General features: G+C 42.3%; 1 protein-coding gene across 1 annotated transcript in view; it reads right to left on the bottom strand.

Moving 5' to 3' along the window:
* The window catches only part of ATP5MJ (ATP synthase membrane subunit j), a 68,671-nt gene that overhangs the window by 2,220 nt on the left and 45,003 nt on the right, over positions 1-21,448 (bottom strand). Inside the window, exons 2-3 of the mRNA XM_044074498.1 lie at positions 10,087-10,213; positions 8,311-8,331 (exon numbers count right to left, since the gene is read on the bottom strand). Coding sequence (XP_043930433.1) covers positions 8,311-8,331; positions 10,087-10,213 — 148 coding nt within the window. The remainder of the gene's footprint in view (positions 1-8,310; positions 8,332-10,086; positions 10,214-21,448) is intronic.

Below are 21,448 nucleotides of genomic sequence, written 5' to 3'. Positions count from 1 at the left end.
CAAAAACTACTGCATCTGAGTGGCTGCCTTTATCTTCAAGGCACAGCATTAGAGTTGTGATTTTATTGAGAATAGTGTGTGTTCCATGAAATGTTATCACACAAAAGGCTCCACTACTTAAGGTGCTGGTAAAGATCTGCTAGCATCAGCTGATGCACCTTTTATACTAACATAATGACAAGGTCTTAGTAAGCAGGTACTGGCCAAAGCCTGGGGAGGGTAAATTACCATGGGCTACCTGCAAGCAAGAGCTCAAAAGTGAGGAATGCAAGTGAATATAACAGCAAACATCACCGCTGATGCAGATCCTGGGTTGTGCTGTGAAAAACACACACAAGATTTTTGCAGTCTAGGTACTGAATTCAGGAACTTTCCAATGACATGTTTAAGAATAAACATCTGAACTGTAAGTCCCCAATGCCTACTAACTTACATGCTTGCACAGTACTCTAATAGTCTACATTTTTCATATTAAAGAGTCCAAGATGACAGGACAGATTACATTTTCCTGCCAGGTTTGTAACTGGGAATTGCATCTGGTCATCCAGTCGTTACACCCCATAATACCATCCCATAATTTAAAGCAGATGGTTTCCCTTAAGAAATGTACGAATCACATTGCTCTGGTCACCTTTATATGTCTCTTTAATGTCATCTTAAAAAAGATACACCGATTTGTTAATTGTGTGCACTTCAGCTTGATTTAGGTACCGGTTCTCATCCTTTTATAACTTAAAGCTCAGATGTGATACCAAATAAATGTTCCTTGCACTTTAAACAGCAAATGCTAAGCAAGGTGTATTTAGCTTTGTTCCATTTTAAAACAGCAACATCCTTTCCCTCAAAGTCTTCTGTTTACCTTGAATTACGTGCTACAGTCGCATTTTCAAGGGTATTTTAAAATTTATGCAGTCAAAAAAGTGCTCCGAGAAAATGCTAATTACAAACATACCTTCTGCTCTTTTTAAAATCACAATACTTGCATTTCACAAATGTACTTCAGTTTTGTAACTGCCCTAATTATTTTTTCCAACATCTAAGCAAAGATATGCAAACCTTTAACACGGCAATGCCAAATACCTCTGGCCATTACATGAGAAGGGTCATGTGGCCATTCCACAGATTAGGTCTGAAACAGTAGTATAGTATAATTTCTTAAGATGCTGGAGTCTTATTGTACTGACTACCATCCCTGGTCAAAGATAGCTTGAGTCTTCCTTTAGGAGGTCCCCTAAAAGCCAAATTTGGAAAAAGCTTACTTGGACTCTCACATCCATCAGATTGCTGAATTTTAGAGTTGTAGTTTTAGTCTTCTCGATTTTAAATGGTCATTTCAGGTTATGCTGTTCACATTTCTTTTGTGCGTTTGAATGATGCCCAGGTTTACACATCTAAATACTCATGACAAACAAATTTCCTTGGGGGGTTTAGCAGACTGGCTCAAATGCACAATCACAGACAGGTCTTTAAGAATGCACCCTGGCCAAAAGTTCAGACTAGTACTCCAATAGGTACAGACAGATTTTTTGCTCTTCTTTGGCATTACCAGTACAGCAGGATTGGAGATTTAAACTGTGCACAAAAGTGCCCGATTTTGGCACCAAGCCCTACAACACTGCTCCATTGTTTGCAGTGCTAAACGTCTATTGGCAAGAAGCATATGGGAGCTAGTCAAGCCCAAAAACACCAGCACAAACATATTCACAAACTTTAAAAAAAAAAAAAAAAAAAATCAGGATAGCTTGGAAGACAAATAGAAAAAATAAATACTTCAGCACGCTGGTTCTAGAATACACAATGACACAAATGTTGAAATTCACTCAAGCCAGACACAAGATTGTCGTAACCCTCACAACTAAGCTGCTGTAAGTCCAAGGATCCAATAATGTCAAAGGACTGTGCGCACACACTTGTGCACAACCTACATTTTAATATGATGAACACCAATGGGTCCCTCCACAGAAGGGAGAAGAGCATTGGTTGTTGGCCATTTAATCCCACTCCTTTGTATCTATGCCGGTTTAGATGTCCTAAACATGGTATGCTGGTACCACAAATCTCTGTAAATTGGACTTTTTTTTGTCCATATCAACCTTTCACTCAGAATGAGGATACTTAATACAGATCACAAACTAAAGAAGACTTAACGGAGCAGTAGTAAATCTAGAAAGAGCCCTATGAAACCTCCCATGACAAGATACAGATTATGTGTGAGTGTGCAAGGTTTCTTTTGCTACTCTTGTTTTCTTAACATAATTCTAAGCCAGACAAGCTATTCTAAAAAGTATCCAAGTTAGTGCCATGACTATTATAAAATTGTACCTATAGCAAAATTGTGGAGCGTTTACTCCAAGGTATCAAATGCAAATAAGCATTTAACCCAGTTAAAATGAAATAACTAAACACCAACAAGCTGGAACCAATAAGTGACCTCTGTTCAGGACAAGAGACTTGGATGTAAAGCCATCACAACCACTGCAGTGGTAACTGCACTACATCTCATTTAACTAGGAAAGAAAGGCACCAGACCTATGAAACAACCTGGTAAACATAGGTACGAGTCTGGCCTGCTTCCCACTGGGAGGTTATTTGCCAGTGGTCAGAAAAGTACAGTTGTGTACACAACCATAAATGTAGATGTTAAGAGTGTATTCACTGTTGCAGTCATTACATTTGGGTAATCCTCAGTCGGACTTCATTCCAAATTCTTGGGTCCTGCGTCGGCTGCTGTTGCCCATTCCTGACGTCAGGTCATCGGGGGTATAAAAGAAACCTGGACTGCAACAGTGAATGCACTCTAACACCTACATTTATGGTAAGTGTACACAACTGTACTATGTTCTTCGTGTTTCACTGTTGCAGTCATTACATTTGGGTAGAGTCCCAAAGCTATGGTTGGGAGGCTGGATTTAAACAGCATTAGGAGCAGCTATGAGGCCCTGCAGAACTGCAGTGGCAAAGCCTGCCCTGGATTTAGAGTAGAGTAAAGTGGCAGATAGTGCTTTGTAAAGGTGTGCACTGAACTCCAAGTAGCAGCCTCAAAAAAAAAAAAAAAAAAAAAAAAAAAAAAAACAACAAACAAGTCTTTGGTTGGTACACCCCTGATAAAGGCTGCTGAAGTGGCTGCAGCTCTGGTTGAATGTGGCCTAATGCCCTTAGGTAATGGCTCGCCATGGTGAGAATAGCAGAAACTAATGCAGTGGCCTATCCACTTTGAAATAGTCTGCTTTGAGATAGCCTTTCCTTGTGATCCTGCAGCATATGCCACTAGTAAATTGCTGTGCCTTCCTGAAACCTTTGGTTCTGTCCAAGTAGAATCGAGCTGTCTGTGTATGTCCAATGAATGCAGAATTCTCTCCCCCTTGTTCTGTGGGTTTGGATAAAAAGTTGGCAGATGAATAGTTTGGTTAAGTGCCACAATGGACACCACCTTAGGCATAAATGTTGGGTTTGTCCTCAGAGAAACCCTGTCTGGGTAAAACATGATAAAGGTTCCACAGCCATGAGTGCCTGTAGCTTTGAAACTTGTCTTGCAGAAGTTATTGCTAGGAGCAGAGCTGTTTTCCAGGATAAAAACTTTATATCAGCAGTAGCAGCTGGCTCAAAAGGAGGCAGGGTGAGTTTTTCCAAGACATAGTTGAGGTCCCATGCAGGTATTGGTGATCTCCTTGGAAGCCTTAAAATGTTTGGCTCCTCTGAGGTACTGCTTTAATAAAGGATGAGAGAAGATTGGCAGCTCTGGATCGTAATGAGCCGAAATGCAGAGAGATGAATTTTAATGGATGAAAAAGATAGGCCTTTGTTCAGCATCTCAGTCAAGTATTGCAAAATCTGGGGAATATCTGGTACAGCTGCAACAGTTCCTTGTGCCTGGTTCCAAGCACAGAATCTTCCATTTTCCAGCATAAGATCTTCTAGTACTAGGCCTTCTGGCTTCCAAAAGGACATCCATCACAGCTTTACTGAGAGGTATGTTTTGTAGGATTACATTACCCGCCATGCTGCCAGATTTAAAGTCCTGAGTTGGCTGTGCAGGATCCGATTGTTTTGCTGAGATAGTAGATGGGGTGTTTGAGGTAAGGTCCAAGCTGGGCATTGAGACAAGTTCCTTAGGATTGGATACCAGTACTGGCGGGGCCAGTCTGGGGCAAACAGTATCATCTTTGGCTTCTCCTGTCTGACCTTTGGAGTACCTTGGTGAAGAGAGGCAGTGGAGGAAAGGCATATACTGATAGGGCGTCCGCTTTCCATGCTTGTCTGTGATAAGTCCTTGTGCAGAACCTTTTTAGTTGGTTATTGTGAGGAGAGGCAACTAGATCTATGTCCTGGCATCCCCATTTCCTTGTTATGCTGAAAACATGTGGCTCCAGCTTCCACTCGTGGGGATCCATGAGGTTTCTGCTTAGTTCGTCTGCCAGAGTATTTTCCTTTCCTGGCAGGAATTGTGCCTGCAGATGTACTTGGTAAGTCAATGCTGTGCCCCACAAAGTCATGGCTAGTCTGCAAAGGGAGTAAGAATGTGTGCCCTCCTGCTTGTTTATATACCACATGACCGTGGTGTTGTCTGTCTTTATCAGTAGTGGTCCCGGATGAAGTAGGTTCTTGAAGGAGGTCAGGGCATTCTGAACAGCTAGCATCTCTTTTTGATTGATATGTAGATGCATTTGGTTTGAGGACCATGTGCCCTGAATGCATCTTCCTGCCATGTGGGCCCCCCAAGCATAATCTGATGCATCCGTTGTTAGTGTCTGCCTGATGGGGGGTAATGCGAATGGCTGTCCCTTGTTCTGGTGACAAGCCTTCACTCACCATCGAAACTCCTGTTGCAGGCAGGGAATGAGAGTAATCATTGTTTCCAGGCTGTGGCACTGTTGAGTCCAAACACTTTTTAGGTACCACTGAAGTTTCCTCATATGCATTCTTGCATATGGAATAAGTACGATGCAGGATGTCATGAAGCCCAAAGCCTGCAAATTTTTTCTTGCAGATACTGGGCCTTTGTTGCCAACATTTTGAAATGGGTAGTCAGTTGCCTTTGTTTGTCTGGTGTGAGATAAGCCATCTGGGCAGTTGTATTTAAGCTTACACAAACGCCAGATGCTGTTGAAGAATGTCCTTGTTCTCTGCTTGAATTAGATAGTCGTCCAAGTAAGGGTATATTTGTATTCCTCTGTCTGCAGAATGCAATTACAGATGACAGGCACTTTGTAAAGAGCCTGGGGTGCAGCAGATAAGCCAAAGGGCAGTGCAGAGAATTGGTAATGCATTGACCCAGTCTTGAATCTGAGGTATCGTCTGCAAGATTGTCTGATTGGGACATGCAGGTATGCCTCTTTCAGGTCTAAAGTCACAAGCCAAGCGTTCTTGCCCAGCATGGGCAGAAGCTGCTGCAAAGTCAACATTTTGAATTTTGGTATATCCAGGAATGTGTTCAGAATAGATAGGTCCAGTATTGGTCTCCAGGCCTTGTCCTTTCTGGGTACCAGGAACAGTAGAGTAAAATCCTTGTCCCTGCTCTTGCTCTGGTACTTGTTGAATGGCCCCCATGTCCATGAGGGATGAGACTCGTTTTTGTGCCTCTGCCCATTGATTTTTTTGGCAGATCTGGCCAGCCGTTTGCCTTTGGCAGGGTATGGAAAAGTAACTTGCAACCTTGTGACAAGACAGAACCCACTTGTCTTGGGTTATAATGTGCCAATTTTGAGAAAAAAGTGCTAATCCCCCCAAGGGTGCTGCCAGGAGATAAGTGCTTGGTGCAGGCAGAAGGAAGTCATTGGGACTGTTTCCTGTATGGTTGTGATTTGTCTTCTCCAACTTTGGAGGTAGAAGCACCCCATTGCTTTGACCTGTATGAACCTTGTGCCTGGGATCTGCCCCTTTGAGGTCTACCTTACACAGGAAAGGACCAATTCTTTGTAGGCCAGTGTCTACTAAACCTAGGTGGCTGCACTTGTAAAAAAAAACTTTGACTGTTTGCATAGATTTAGCTTTGTCCTCCATTTTTTTTAACACCTCTTCTGCCTTACACCAAACAAAGTATCATGTTGTAAAGGTGCATCTAGTAAATTTAACAGACATGATCACGCAGATTTTGTTCCGTGAACCAAGCATGCCTCCTAATTACAGAACCCGTAATAGCGGCCCTGCAGGAGGACTCCAAAGAATCAAAACCACATTGCAAAGTGTGCTTTCCAACTTGTTCAGCTGCAAGCAATAAATCCTGCATTTCCTTGTTTTCTGCACATTCAGTTTAACATTTTCTGTTTAAGCAATGCCATGACATGTTGCTGATAATTGAGCATAGAAAACTGACAGTTTAAGGCCCTTATAGCCAAGGGGCAGATGTGTAAACCTTCCCCCCCATCTATCCAGTGCCCTAGAATCTCTGTCAGAGGGGGTAGGGTTTTTTTCTGCGGAAGCCCCACCCCCTTTGGGACCCTGTGAAATATAGTTTCTGGGTCTGCAGAAGGATTTTTAAAAAGGAATTTATGAGAGTCAGGAACCCTATAATATCGGTCAGGCTTAACAGGAGCTGGATGTAAGGAGTCAGGGGTAAGACTAGACTCCGAAAACACACAGTCTACAATGTCTAACAGGTGGAATGGCTAGAGGTCTGTGTTGGAGGTAGTAAAAGGAAATCCCTGAGCCTCTTTTTAGTTTCTGAAAAATCTTGGCTCTCCCAGTGGAAATGCTCCCTTATGGTATGCAAGGTTCCCCCAAAAGATAGTCCTCTGGAGGAGAAGCTGAAGGTATAGATTCTTCAGCATCAGAATCCTCATGGGGGGAAGAGAATATTCCTGATCAGAAGAGGAATCAGAAGAAATAGAAACCTGATTCTGAAGAGTCATAGTCAAGTCTCTTGCCTAGGCCTCTTATCAGGAGGGGGATGGGATGGGAACCCCTGATCAAGGTAATAAAGTCTTTGGCCATTTTGAGCATCTGTCTTTTGGTTATAGAGGCCTGTCCACGTGGCTCTTTGAGCATCTGTCTTTTGGTTATAGAGGCCTGTCCACGTGGCTCTTGAGTTTGTTTCTTTGCTTTAGTCTTTGACTTTGAAACTGAAGTAGGTTTAATGTAAAGATGTTTAGGTCTGAAAACACCCTCAAAAGCTGGTGCCTGCTCAGCAGCTCCAAACCCATCTGAGGGAATAGTATCCGAGGCTCCAATACCTTGGAGTTTCCAGCAGCATGGCCGACTCCACATGGGAGTCGGTAGTGGGCTGCGACTCTAAAGTAGCGGGCGTCAGGGGCTGCGAAAGCACCTCACTGAGAACAGGCGACTGGCTTAGGAGAAGCTCTGTCGGTTTTGGACCTTGGTTGTCTCTCTCTCTTTTTTCTTTGCGTTTTTTTTGTGAACTCCGGTAGTTGGATGGCTATCCAATGACATTGCTGGATAATTAAACCGGCGTCCAAAATAGTTTAAAGCAAAATCATACAGACACTTAATAGTGCGTTGGTTAAATCTAGCACAAAACAGACAACCAGAAATGCTGTGATCAGGGCCTAGGCAAGGAATACAGTAAGAATGAAAGTCCTTATCAGGTATTTGCTTTCCACCAGAAATACAATTATTTACTTTTTCTGACATCGGTCTGGAGCAGGAAAAAAAGTTTCCCCAATGGGGTACTTAGCTTTATTGAAGACTTCGGATCTGAAATTCGAACATGAAAACCTCAGAGAGTCAGCCGACTGGCACTTGCGAACTGCTTCTGTTTCGGGCACCACACGGCAAGAAAGACTGAAGAAAATGGCGGATGCTTCTTTTATACCCCTGACGACCTGACGTCAGGGAAGGGGCGACAGCAGCCGAAGCAGGACCCAAGACTTTGGAATTCAGGCCGACTGAGGGCAACCTGCCAGCAGGATTACCCAAATTAATGACTGCAACAGTGAAACACGAAGAACATCAGGTTCATGAGGCAAACCACAAATGTATTAAAAACCTGATCTTTACACTCTCACACTGATTTCAGCACACAAAAGTGAAAATGAGGTACTGGTTAACTACTTGCATGTCTGTGTGACAGAACGTTATGAACAAGGAGTGTAACAAGGCAAGATCACAAGACAGAAAAAATTGAATGCTGTGCAAAGGCAGCAGCTGTGGTATGCACACTGCCATTTTGACTACAACCATCACTTCCTAGCTAAACACTACATTTTTAACAAAGTTTATACGTCTGCATTATTCTATAGAACATTAATCAAACTTAAGGGCATGACAGTCACTCACAGTTTGGACACAAATTACAACACGCTTATCACAGTCTCAAGATAAACAGAAGTAATGCTTACTATTGGAAATACTTACTGTCTTGAACTGCCTTCTTACCTGTAAAATAAAACAAATACTATGTTATAAAGATCTAAAGCTAGTTCAAGAAAAACATGCACAGTACCCGGAACTGTTAAGCTAACAATAAAATGAAAATATTACTTTGATTTTGGTCTCTAAAAAATGACTTGGTCTGAACTGAAATCACACCGTCTAAAAAGATGCAGCACACCTGCCTGATTAGAAATAAATGAAATTGCCAAAGAATTTTTACTTTAACAGCCATTATAGCAGCTACTCTGCAAACTTCAACCATGTTAATAAGTTTTCGACTCATGCACTGACAGTCTAGTGTGACATAATATACAGCTAGCCAAAGCAATAAACTGGTCAGGTGTTATTGCAAGGGGAGGTTACCTGATCAACCCTACAATGCAGTGACTCCAGACTTGATACATGACAAAATCTTCTGAATGTCATTTTGAACACAAAGTTTTATTTACTAAAGCAATCAAAACAATTTTTTCCTCCTGTATTACCTTATTCATCATCCTCCTCTCATTCCTAATATCCCCACCAGTAGTAGTAAAAAACCTCACCTCAACCATTACTTCATCCTCACCTATCAACCTTCTTCCTGCTAGCCACTCAAAAATCTCTTCAAGCTTATTTTCCATAACTCCATTCCATTGCTGTAACCCCAAACTACTAAAAAATATCAGTCCCAATATCAAGGTAATGCTTCTACCCTTCTCTGCTAAAATGCCATAACAAACATCTTTCTCCACCAGAAATGTACCCCAACCCAAGTCCCAATCAAACCCCAAACCATAGAATACTCAAATAGCCACTCTAAAACACAAGAAGCATATGCAACAAAATCATATTTCTTACGCCTGGATGACCCAACACAATTCAGACATCTTGGCCACAACAAAAACATGGCTAAAAACTGAAATAAAAGATGCTGCAATTCTACCCCTGGTTTTATTATTATTAGGCTAGACAGAACACATTAAAAGTAGGTTGAATATCTATAATCTTCCCAAATATGCACACAGTAACTCCCTATACAGGCAAAATCCTAAATTTTGGAAAATCAGAAATCCTAATCTCACTCATTAAACTTCAGAGCCAAGAGCATATGCATTGTTGTGCTATATACCGCCCCCTCCCCAGGGCAGACAATTCCAATACAGCATGAACTTCTTTGGATTCACTCAACTTATTAATACACCAACAACATACGGCAAAATAACTCCAACAATCAATCCTGGATTGGAGTCTTGTTACCAACCATCTAATTTTATCTCCTCAGGTACCCTCCCTGATACACTAAGTGACCATCTGCCAGCTTATACCTACAGAAGTATTACACAACTAAAGAAACATATGTTCATAGGTTGGTACTAGGCTAATTGGCCCTAGGGCCTATACAAGCCTAGCCCTAACAATTCCCTGGTATTTCTTCCCACAATATGCTCAAAATTACCCGCACTCTCGTCAAATTCTCCAAGGAGTCTTTCGCTGAAGCTCTGAAAGCAGTTAACTTTATAGAAAGGTGGAAATGGACATTGTGTGTGTGTAGTTCACAAAAACTGGGATGACATAATAGGGGGGGGGGTAAGCAAGCATAAAAAAACACTAAGGTTATTAATACAGAGCTTGGAATGGGTAACACTAAGCCCCTTACTGAAAACATTTATAGTTTAAAGACATATCAAAGCATTCAAACATTTAAATTATAGTAATTTGCAATTTATGAAAATACAATAAAAAATACGTAATCAGAAGGAAAAAAAAAAAACTTACGGCCACCATATGAAAGTTTGTAGTACAAATAGGTCATGATGCCCAAGCCAACCCACACCTCTTGGTAAGCCTGAGTGTAGTATGGCCTCACCTTGGACCACCATGCAGTGAAAAAACGGCTAGTCATCTAAAATGGAGAAAGAAAATGGTGCGTTTTACAGATCAACATCAAAATATCTACAGACAAAAAGATTAAAAGTACACACACAGAGCTCTGTCACCTTCGGTTAATACAGAGACAACTGGCAGGCCTTTCATTCATCTCCCAAGGGGGGAAGAAGAAGAAAAAAAAAAAAACACACACACACACACACACACACACACACACACACACACACACACACACACACACACACACACACACATCTAAAACATAATGCCAAACCACCAATGAAACTTGTAGAATAAAACAGGTATCTGGCACTTCCACTGAAGTGCAATTTGCCCTACTCTTCCATACATCCACAGACAAGTTGAATAACTCTTATTATACCATGACCCCCCCAAAACGTGCACGCTGATTGGCCAGCATGCCCGTTGTAAATAGAGTTATACTAATGGAAAAAGGTCTGGTCGCCCGGACTTTTTTCCATTAGTATAACTCGTTTTTTTTAAAACACTGTCTCGCTATGTTAAATGGGTTTAACATAGCGAGACAGCTTTAAAATAAGCAACGGAGATGTCCGTTGCTTATTTTAAAGCTGTCTCGCTATGTTAAACTCATTTAACATAGTGAGACAGTGTTTGTTACGAGAAAGCAAGATCTCCGTTGCTTTTTAGTGTCTCGCTATGTTAAATGAGTTTAACATAGCGAGACAGTTTTAAAATAAGCAACGGAGATGTCAGTTGCTTATTTTAAAACTGTCTCGCTATGTTAAACTCATTTAACATAGCGAGACATAAAAGCAACGGAGATCTTGCTTTCTCCGTTGCTTGCCCACAGCTCTGATACATCAGAACTGCGCGGATGCCAGACATCTGCGGAAGGGCAGTAAACAGGCATTATACTATGCCATTATTTAAGAAAAGTAATAGTTTCTTTTCTTAAATAATGTCATGATAATAGCAATAACCACTTCTGGGTGTGGGTAATGCTAAATTTACCCACGGTTGGCTTTGTTTGGTCCCTCGGGCTTCGCCCTCGGGACCAAACCACGCCAACCGTGGGTAAATTTAGCATTACCCACACCCAGGCGTGGGTTATTGCTATATGAGCAGATTTGCTCAGACTGCGTCCCTAAATTACTGAGAAAAACAATTAAATTGCTTCTTATTCATAATGTTTGTGCTTATTTAGGCCAAAAGAGCTACAAAAATAATTCCCATCTTCAGTTCAGACTTTAGCTTTCCACTGTCTTGAACACACACAAGACACACAAAAAGGACATCTCTGTTCTGTTCTCATTTCACTGCAACTGAATACATTTTGGATCACCTAGCTCCATTTCAAAAACACTCCCAGACACAGCCAATTACTGTACACAAATGATGCATTTCTCTCACAGATTATGCGATAAGTTAGCTAAACCACAACTTAGTAAAACCCATTTCATTAGAAACCTGCACCTCTTCAATACATCATAGATCAGCACAGATTCTAGCCTGGTTACAGCACTCTACAGCTATTCCCCCCTACAAATCAAATGTATCCATCTCCTAACAAAATCAAATTTACACTGGTCTGATGGATGGTAAATTTACACACAATTTTCTTGGATTTAAAACAAGTTTTCAAAGCAGTTAACACAATGCTGCAAAAACTTCTGTATGCAAGTACTGAATATTGTAACAGAGATAAAAAGAACTGGAGTGGGATCTTTAGAAAAGGCCAGGAGCAAATTATTATAAAACAAAGGGAAATTGTAACAATGCATGGAGAATAATGTCTTAGAAGAGTGAGATTTAAGGGATGACCAGAACTGAGCAATTTGTGTAATGCTAGATTGATATGTGATTTTCAATGTTTGCAGCTGGGAACATATTAATGATGGTTTGTTTTCTTTTATAGGAATGTATACTTGCCTGTGTCTTAAGAGATGATTTAATAAAGATGTTAAAATATATATGCATACATTAAATGTGAATCTGCAGGAAGACTTCAAACTGTTATAGAAATGCCTTACCAGAAACGAGCTATTAATATGTCTAAAATAATTATTGGAACAAACTAAAAGCTCACCTACTATACAAACTGTTCCAGTTACAAACATTCATGGAACTCAAAGATTTTTAGATGTGCGCTGGATCACAACCCATTATTTCCCACACATTCAGAGACAGAAATAAGCAAGGTATTAATAGCAATTACAACTCTCTGACTCAACAATGAAACTACTTACAACAGAGGCCAGAAAGTTAATGGCAATTATAATTCTTATCCAGTGGCTGGAGTGTGCCCTCCCCATTACCTCTTTCTCCTCTAAATACTTAACTTATGCAATTAACATAAACCAAATACTATATACAGGCCACCACTGTACAACCCTTTGAGGGCAAAATGGCACCCAGTAACAATCAGGACCTCCTCCTTTCTGAAACCTCACATTTAAACTGTACAGTAAACTTGCACTGCATCAACCAGTGTGATTATGCAAAAATATAAAAATAAAAAAATTAAAAATTAGATTGTGCTTCAGGTGCTATTCTAGCAAGAGTCACTGCATTCAAAATGCTTAGAAGAGTGCTTACCAATTGTTAAGCACCCCCTAAGAGCTTTTACCATCGGGTCAGACACTAAAACAAACGGCACCAATCAGTAAACAGAAGCAGGAGATGAAACTATTTAGTTTTGAACTCCCATTTCTGCCTGCTACATCAAACTCACTACTTTGATTCAAATAGGTTTCCCTTACACAGGGAATGTGTAAGGATGCAAAACAACTTTCCCCACTTATTTTCATTTTAAGTGACTAAAGGTACATGGAGCAGATAAATCTCCACGCACTACAAAGAATTATGAGGAATTTCTTGGCATCCATGTCTTGAACACTTGTTGAGCTTGTTAGGGTCAAAGACCCAATCATAATCCTCTACATCAGGGAATAATCCTTTGCGCCCATGATGGCATCCTTCTTGTGATGAGAGTCTTTAAACTGGCTACAAATGAAAAAGCATTCAAAGAATTTGCTGTGCACTGTAGGAACAGCTTACCCAACATAAGCAATATTGCTCAACTAAATAATTTTGGAAACAACTTAAAGCTCAGCTTTACAAGGACAAGAAATGCATGAGGATTAATGGGCAGTCTTCAAAATTGCTGGGTGCCTGTTGGTGTTAAAGTTAAACCTTGCAAGATGCATCAAATGCTGAAACTGCAGTGCACTATGGGGGGGGGGGGCGCTGCACTCCTCAATGTGCCATCATTCAGATGAGTAAACAGATCTGTTTCAGTTGGATGCAAAATATCCCACTTCACTTACTGAAAAGATTAGGGTTTTTTCTTGACATGCATTATAGCTTACATATTTACATCACTTACATCCATTTACAAATCTCCATACATTATAAGCTTCAATTTAAACACCCCCCCCCCCTCTTTTATCCACAACGTTTCCCAAAATCTTGGTCAAAGTCCATTTTCCACTGTATTTAATTTAGTCTCTCATTCCATGTAGTCCATGAAGTATAAAATATTACTCTGGTTATTATGGTGCACATAAAAGTACAGTTTTGTACCTACCATAAATGTAGATGTCCGATAGGTATGCATCTGCAGTCCTAACATATGGGTTGTCCCGCCTCAGGCAGCCCTTCGGTCGGCCGGATTCCAAAGTCTGGGTCTGGCCTCGGCTGATGTCGCACTTCACCCAACGTCATAGCTGCTGTTTATTGGGTATAAAGGCATCAGCCGACGCCATTTTCCTCAGTGTTTCTTGCCCCAGATGCCAGGTGCCCTCTAGGAAGGCTAAATTTGGATAAATGCAAATAATTCCAAACAGTAGAGAGCAAACAATATAAAAAATTATATATATACATATACATACATACATACACACAAATACACCATAATAGATTCCCCCAGCTTGCTAAAAGAGGGGTAAATACCCTAGGAATACCACAGAGGGGAAGGAGGGTGGGTAATCCTGACTGCAGATGCATACCTATCGGACATCTACATTTATGGTAGGTACAAAACTGTACTATGTCCTTCAAGGATGCATCTGCAGTCCTAACATATGGGTAGAATACCATAGCCAAACTGGGGGAGGAGGCACTAAGATAAAGATGGTGTAGTTAAGATCCCTTGCAAAACAGCAGTTGCAAAAACCTGCTCGGGATCTAGAATATAAGGGAAGATTATAATGCTTGGCAAATGTATGCACGGAGCTCCAAGTAGCAGCTTCTAAAATGTCTTTGGTAGCCACTCCTCGTAGGAAAGCTGTAGTGGTGGCTGTAGCTCTTGTGGAATGAGGTCTGATATTTTCAGGAGATGTCTTTCCATGAAAAGAGTAGCAAAATCGAATGCAATTTCCTATCCATTTTGAGATTGTCTGTTTTGAAATTGCTTTTCCTTGCATTCCTGTTGCATATGCTACCAGAAGCTGGTCAGTTTTTCTGCTGGTCTTAGTTCTGTCCAGATAGTAGCGTAATTGTCTGTGCACATCCAAGGTATGTAGCAGTCTTTCCCCCCTGTTCTGTGGGTTGGGGAAGAATGTAGGTAAATGAATCGCTTGGTTCAAGGATACTCTGGAGACCACTTTTGGCATAAAGGTAAGGTTAGTTCTCAGAGAGACTCTGTCTTGATGGAAGATAAGGAAGGGTTGTACTGCCATTAATGCCTGTAACTCAGATACCCTTCTTGCTGAAGTGATTGCTAGCAGGAAAGCAGTTTTCCAAGACAAGAACTGTAATTCTGCTGTTGCTGCTGGTTCAAAAGGGGGAAGTGTTGACTTTTCCAGCACAAAGTTGAGATCCCATGTAGGTAAAGGTGGTTTCCTTGGAGGTTTTACATTTTTGATTCCTCTCAAGAACTGCCCGAGTAGAGGATGAGAGAAGACAGGAGGATCCATGTTGTATTCTGCTGAAATTGCTGATGCATGAATCTTAATGGAGGAGTAAGACAGGCCATTGTGGAACAGTTCTGCTAAATATTCCAGGATGTGTGCTATGTTAGCCAATGAGACATTTTCTCCCTTTGCTGCACTCCAAATGAGGTATCTTTTCCACTTGGCTGGAGGGTCTGCGTGCCTCCAGGATAATGTCCTTAACCCTCTGGGATAAACCTGGGTTATTTTTGTTTTATGCAATATTCCAAGCAGCTAGCTGCAGTGTTTTCAAGTTTGGATGTAGGATCTTGTAGTTTTCCTGTGTTAGAAGTAAGGGACATAGAGGTAGAGGCCATGCGTGTGTCCGAGACATGCTTCTCAGTAGCGGGTACCAATGTTGCCTCGGCCAGTCTGGAGCTATCAGGATTACCCTTGGCTGATCCTCTCTGATCTTCAGTAGAACTTTGTACATCAAGGGAAAGAGGTGGAAATGCATATGCTGTCAGGTTTTTCCAGCTGAAGGAAAGGGAGTCCACCCTCCAAGCAAGTAGGTGGTATGCTCTTGTGCAGAATTTCTTCAATTGGTGGTTGTGTGGGGAGGCGAACAGGTCTATCTCTGGTAGTCCCCATTTCTTTGTTATGGCTTTGAAGATATCTGGATGCAGCATCCATTCGTGAGCATCCGTGGTAGTTCTGCTTAAGGTGTCTGCTAGAGAATTTTCTTTTCCTGGTACAAATCTGGCCTGAAGTTGAATGTTGAGATTCAGGGCCACATTCCACAGGTCCATTGCCATCCGGCATAGAGGATATGTGTGTACCTCCCCGTTTGTTGATGTACCACATGACTGTGGTATTGTCGGTCCTTATCAGCAGATGACCCTGTTGAAGGAGTGGTCCGAATGCCTGGATCGCATGTTTCACTGCCAGCATCTCCTTTAGATTTATGTGTAGATTCAGCTGGTCTTGGGTCCATAGGCCTTGAATACACTTGTCCACCATGTGTGCTCCCCATCCTAGGTCTGAGGCATCCGTGGTGATGGTCTGGCTTGGATGAGGTTTGTGGAAAGGCAAGCCTCTGTTCAACTGACAGGCCTGAGCCCACCACAGGAATTCTTGCTTCAGGCATGGAATTATTGGAATCTGGGCTTCTAGACTGTGCTTGTGCTGAGACCATACATTCCTTAGGTACCATTGTAGCTTTCTCATATGCAGCCTGGCATGTGGAACCAATATTATGCAGGATGCCATGTAGCCCAGGGCTTGCAGGACTTTCCTTGCAGTAAGCCGAGTTTGTGTATGAAGTAGGCTGGTAGTTGCTTTTGTTTTTCTTCTGTGAGAAAAGCCATCTGAGTTGATGTATCCAGTTCTGCACCCAAGAAAGTTATCCTTTGGGATGGTACTAGTCTTGACTTTTGCATGTTGACTGTGTATCCCAAGGCTTGCAACAGTTGTAGGACATTTTCCAAATCTTTTGTTAATTTTGCCTTGTTGTCCACTTGTATTAGGCAGTCGTCCAGGTATGGGTAAATTTGAATTCCCTGAAGCCTGCAATGAGCAATTACTGATGCCAGGCATTTCGTGAATACTCTGGGCGCAGTAGATAAGCCAAAAGGCAATGCTGAGAATTGATAATGCTCTGATCCTGCAAGAAATCTGAGGTGTCTTCTGCAATCTGGTCGTATAGGGACGTGCAGGTATGCCTCCTTGAGATCTAGAGTCACCAGCCAAGACTCCTTGCCCAGCATGGGAAGCTGCTGCTGGAGGGTCAGCATTTTGAATTTTGGAACAATGAGGTATGTGTTCAGTGCGGACAAGTCTAGAATAGGTCTCCATTGATTTTCTTTTCTTGGTACAAGGAAAAGCCTGGGGTAAAATCCTTGGCCTTGTTCCATAGGTGGTACCTCTTCTATAGCGCTCATCCTTAGTAAGTTGTTGATTTGTCTTAGAGAGTCTGTTTTTTGGCTTGGTGGTAGGTTTGGCATTCCTCTCTTTTTTGGTAGAGTGTGGAAGTGAAACCTGTAGCCCTTGTCTATTGTTTGTAAAGTCCATTTGTCTCCTGTAATGTAATGCCAGTTGTCGGAAAATAAGGCTAGCTTTCCGCCCAAGGGTGCTTCCAGTTGTTCCCTGGTAGGCGGAACTAGAGCCAAGTCATTGTGTCTGCCCTGTGGAAGTGGTTGTAGTTCTGTGACAGTACTTCTCTGGTTGGTAGGTTGCCAGCGACGTCCCCTGTAGGCACCCCTAGATTGACCTCTGCCTCTGGGGCGTCTATTTCTGCCTCTCTGTGCTCTGGAGTTGTCTGGAAAGGACCAATTCTTCGAAGGCCAATTTCTGCTAAACCTCAGAGGTTGGACCTGTAAGAAATCCTTGACTGTTTGGACAGATTTTGCTTTTTCTTCCACCTTCTTTAGAACCTCCTGTGCAGGGGAGCCAAACAAACTTTGTTTCTCCATGGGAGCATCTAGGAGTTTTGATTTAACATGGTCTGGTAAGGATTGTTCTTTTAACCAGGCATGCCTTCGAATCACTGTTCCAGTCATAGCTGATCTAAAGGAAGCCTCCAGTGCATCATAGCCACATTTTAAGAAATGGTTACTGACCTGCTGAGAGTTATGTACCAAATCCTGAAGGGACTTGCGGTCTAAAGGTTCAGGAGAAGACAGTTTTTTATTTAGCTGGTCTAACAAAAATTCCTGGTATTGAATCATGTGAAATTGACAGTTCAAGGCCCTGGCCGAAAGAGTAGCAGAAGTATAAACCTTTTTACCCCATCTCTCTAATGCTCTAGATTCCCTTTCAGAGGGAGAGGGTTTTTGGCAGAGGCAGCTGCCACACCTTTAGGGCCCTGTGAAATGGTTTCAGGGTCTGCCACAGGAGCCTTATACAAATGGAAATGTGTGTCCAGGACCCTGTAATATCTGTCTGGCTTGGCAGGGGCCGGAGGAAGAGAATCAGGAGCAGTACAGGCATCATTATATGCATCATCAACAACTGTTAGTACTGGCGGAATGGCTAAAGGCCTATGCTGTGGTAAGTGTAAAAAGGTCCTTAGCCTTTTCCTTGAATCTGAAAAATCCTGGCCCTGCCATTGGAAGTGTTCCCTCATAGCATGCAAGGTTTCCCCAAAGGAAAATTCTTCAGGAGGAGAAGGAATGGAGTCTTCTGCATCAGAATCCTCATAAGGAGAATATGGGCCTTCGTGAGGGTCTGAAATGTCTGAGTCATCCGAGGAATAATCTGTAGAGACAGGTTCCGGGGGTTCAGTCCTAGGCCTCTTGTCTGGAGGGGGCTGAGAGGCCCTGTCTGGGTGAGGTTGGGATCCCCTGATCAAAGAAATGAGATCCTCAGCCAGGCTGAGTATTTGGGAACTAGAGGTAGGCCTATGTGAAGGAGTTTTAGCAGGTAAGGCCTTAGAAGATTTAGCTGCTTTAGCCCTGGCAAAAGCCTTGATAGACATAGAAGCAGGGGGTCTAGCAGCCCCACGTGCAGGGGTAGATATGTCTGGGTGCCTGCTTCTGTAGCAGTAAATTCAGTAGCAGATTCAGCCATGCTCTGTGAGGCCTCGGCTATCGGAGGCATGCTTTCGGCCGAAGAACCGGGGGCTCGGTTTCAGCCGAAACAGAGACACTCGCGGTTGGCCTAACCGTGGTTTCAGCCGAAACCGCGGGCCACGAGTGTCGGTCCTTTTCCTTGCACTTTTTAGCTAATTGAGTAGTCTGAGTCTCCGACGGCATTTTGTATGCAAAAGCGGGACCAAAAAACTCCTCTGCAAACTCCGACCGACGTCTAAGTGTCCGTCGGTTGAAGGAAGCACAGGCTAGACAAGCTGATACGTCGTGGTCTGGGCCTAAGCAAGGAAGGCAGTAAGAGTGGAAATCCTTATGAGGTATTTGTTTCCCACAAGTTAAACAATTATTTACTTTGTCTGACATCGGCTGAGGCAAGGAGGAGTCCCCAACGGGGTACTTAGCTTTTTTAGAAGTCTTCGGTAGTAGAAATCTCTGGATCTGACCGACCGGCACTTGCGAACAGCTTCTGCTTCGGGCACCGCGCGGCAAGAAAGACTGAGGAAAATGGCGTCGGCTGATGCCTTTATACCCAATAAACAGCAGCTATGACGTCGGGTGAAGTGCGACATCAGCCGAGGCCAGACCCAGACTTTGGAATTCGGCCGACCGAAGGGCTGCCCTGAGGCAGGACAACCCATATGTTAGGACTGCAGATGCATCCTTTAAGGACATCTGGAAAAAGTGAAGAAAATGGACATCTGGAAAAAGTGAAGAAAATGGACAAATTCTATCATGTCCATGTTTATTTGTTCAAATTTTAAACAAACCTTTCCGCTATTATCTTTAAATATTTCTTTCCACAAATTATTAACTTTCACTTTTCAAAAACATGTGCTCTGTAGTCTCAAACTCTCCACACTACTACATATTCTATCTTGCTTTTTTGTATGGCATATTTGCCTTAACCGGCAATTTTCTAATAGACAGAATCTCCATAAAAAATCATTACATTCTTTAATCTTTTTATAGTCATCTCTCATCATCATGACTTTTTTCTTATCTGTTTCTAAATCTTTCCATGGATACATACAATAAAATGCTTTCATAATACCAGAGTACCATTCCTTTCCAGGTTTCGCACATATTTTCCATAACACAATTTTGTTTTAGTACTCCTTTCTTCATTCACAATGCTTTTACTTCGTTTAACTTCTATTCCTTCCCACAATTCTTTGCATTTATAACATGTATCTTGCCGTTTTAAAAATAGTGACTCTCCACTAAAAAACATTTTAGACAGGCAAGTTTCCTACTTTCACATCTAACTTCTCTAGTGCACACTGCAGTGTTTAGGATAAACCATTTTTTTTTTTCATCTTACCTTTAAGCATCCCTGTAACTAGCACTTGCTCGAATACCTGCTGTAAAGCACTAGGAAGCCTTAAGGAGAGCTGAGTGCTTGTATCAGTTTAATAAGGAGAAATTAATCATAGGCACTAAACAGCCTATAATTGCAAAGTACCTTGCTAAGGTAAGGGAAAACAGCTCCTGTACTTTTCAAAAAAAAAAAAAAAATAATAAAATAAATAAATAAAAAAAAGCACCAAACCAGGCATGTCCAAGGGTCAGCTTCTGTTGATTTCTCCTGTTCACCTGGTGAATCTGGGTATACTGGGGCAATGCAACAATTGCCTCATGTACACAGACAACCCTCTCCTCCTACCACCCAACACTACAACTTGTGAGAGATGCACTTACATAGCCAAACTGGTAGCAAAGCTCTCTCCACCCAAGATTGTGCTAAACAGTCAAGAGAAGGTTAATTGCACTACACCTCAAGCAACACATAGCCCTTCTAAACTCACACCACCAACACCCACACATAGAAACACTAAATCCACATATGCAGAGGCCCTTAACTATAACCTGCCCAAGCAACAAGGACCTCCAAAGCTGAAACGCAAACAAACACCAATCACAACCAAAGTGTCACATAGCTCACACCACCAGTGTGCTACCCAGCAACAGCCCCTAAGGCAAGACAACGTACCTAACACTTTAGTCATAGCTGACTAATGTCCCACTCACCAGGCTGAATAAGGAGAAAAATTACAATGAGCTGCCCGTCGGGTGCCAGGATCTGCCACATAACTATGCACTCAAGTCACTCCACAACAAGTACGACTGTCATTGTCCATGTTGGGAGTGAATGACTTGAGACATACCTCCCTGGACTACATGAGAGACAAGGAAGAGCTCTCTGATCATGTGGCCCAAGCAGGTATGACCCTAGCCCCGAGTAGCATCCTGGCTTCACCCAGAAGGATACCATAATATAAGGTAAAAAATGGTGAACTTCAACAATTGGCTAAGCTTCTGGTGTGATTCAAAGGTGATCCAGCATCTGTCTGGCTGGGACGACATGAACGACAGACCACGATGCTTTGCCAGAGATTGTCTGCATCTGTCGTCCCTGGGATTCAGGTTACTGGCCAAGGCTCTTGCCACCACTAGTGTGCTTTTTTTAGGCAAAGTTCAAAGGACAAAACCACCACCGTAACAGGTACAAGCATGCAAAATCTGAAGGTAATGCTACTCAATGCTAGAAGTCCAAACCTCAAAATGCACTCTCTCGGGGCACTCCTAAAAATTGAGAACACAGATATCCGTTCAGTAACAGATACCTGGTTCACGGCTCCAGAGAGCACCCTTGCAATACCAGGCTACAACTTTTAGCACACTTTTCGGCCACCAAACCAGGCTCGAAACACTAAAGATGGAGGAGTGCCCATATTCACCAAGGATATTCAAACCACCAGGTTAGTTGCCCAACACAATGCGTCTGAAATTCTCCAGGTGCAACTAACACTA

This window comes from Protopterus annectens, chromosome 6.part0 (assembly GCF_019279795.1).
Source record: "Protopterus annectens isolate FY-2018-M chromosome 6.part0, PAN1.0, whole genome shotgun sequence".
NCBI lineage: Eukaryota > Metazoa > Chordata > Ceratodontiformes > Protopteridae > Protopterus > Protopterus annectens.
This window is presented reverse-complemented; position numbering and strand designations above follow the sequence as displayed.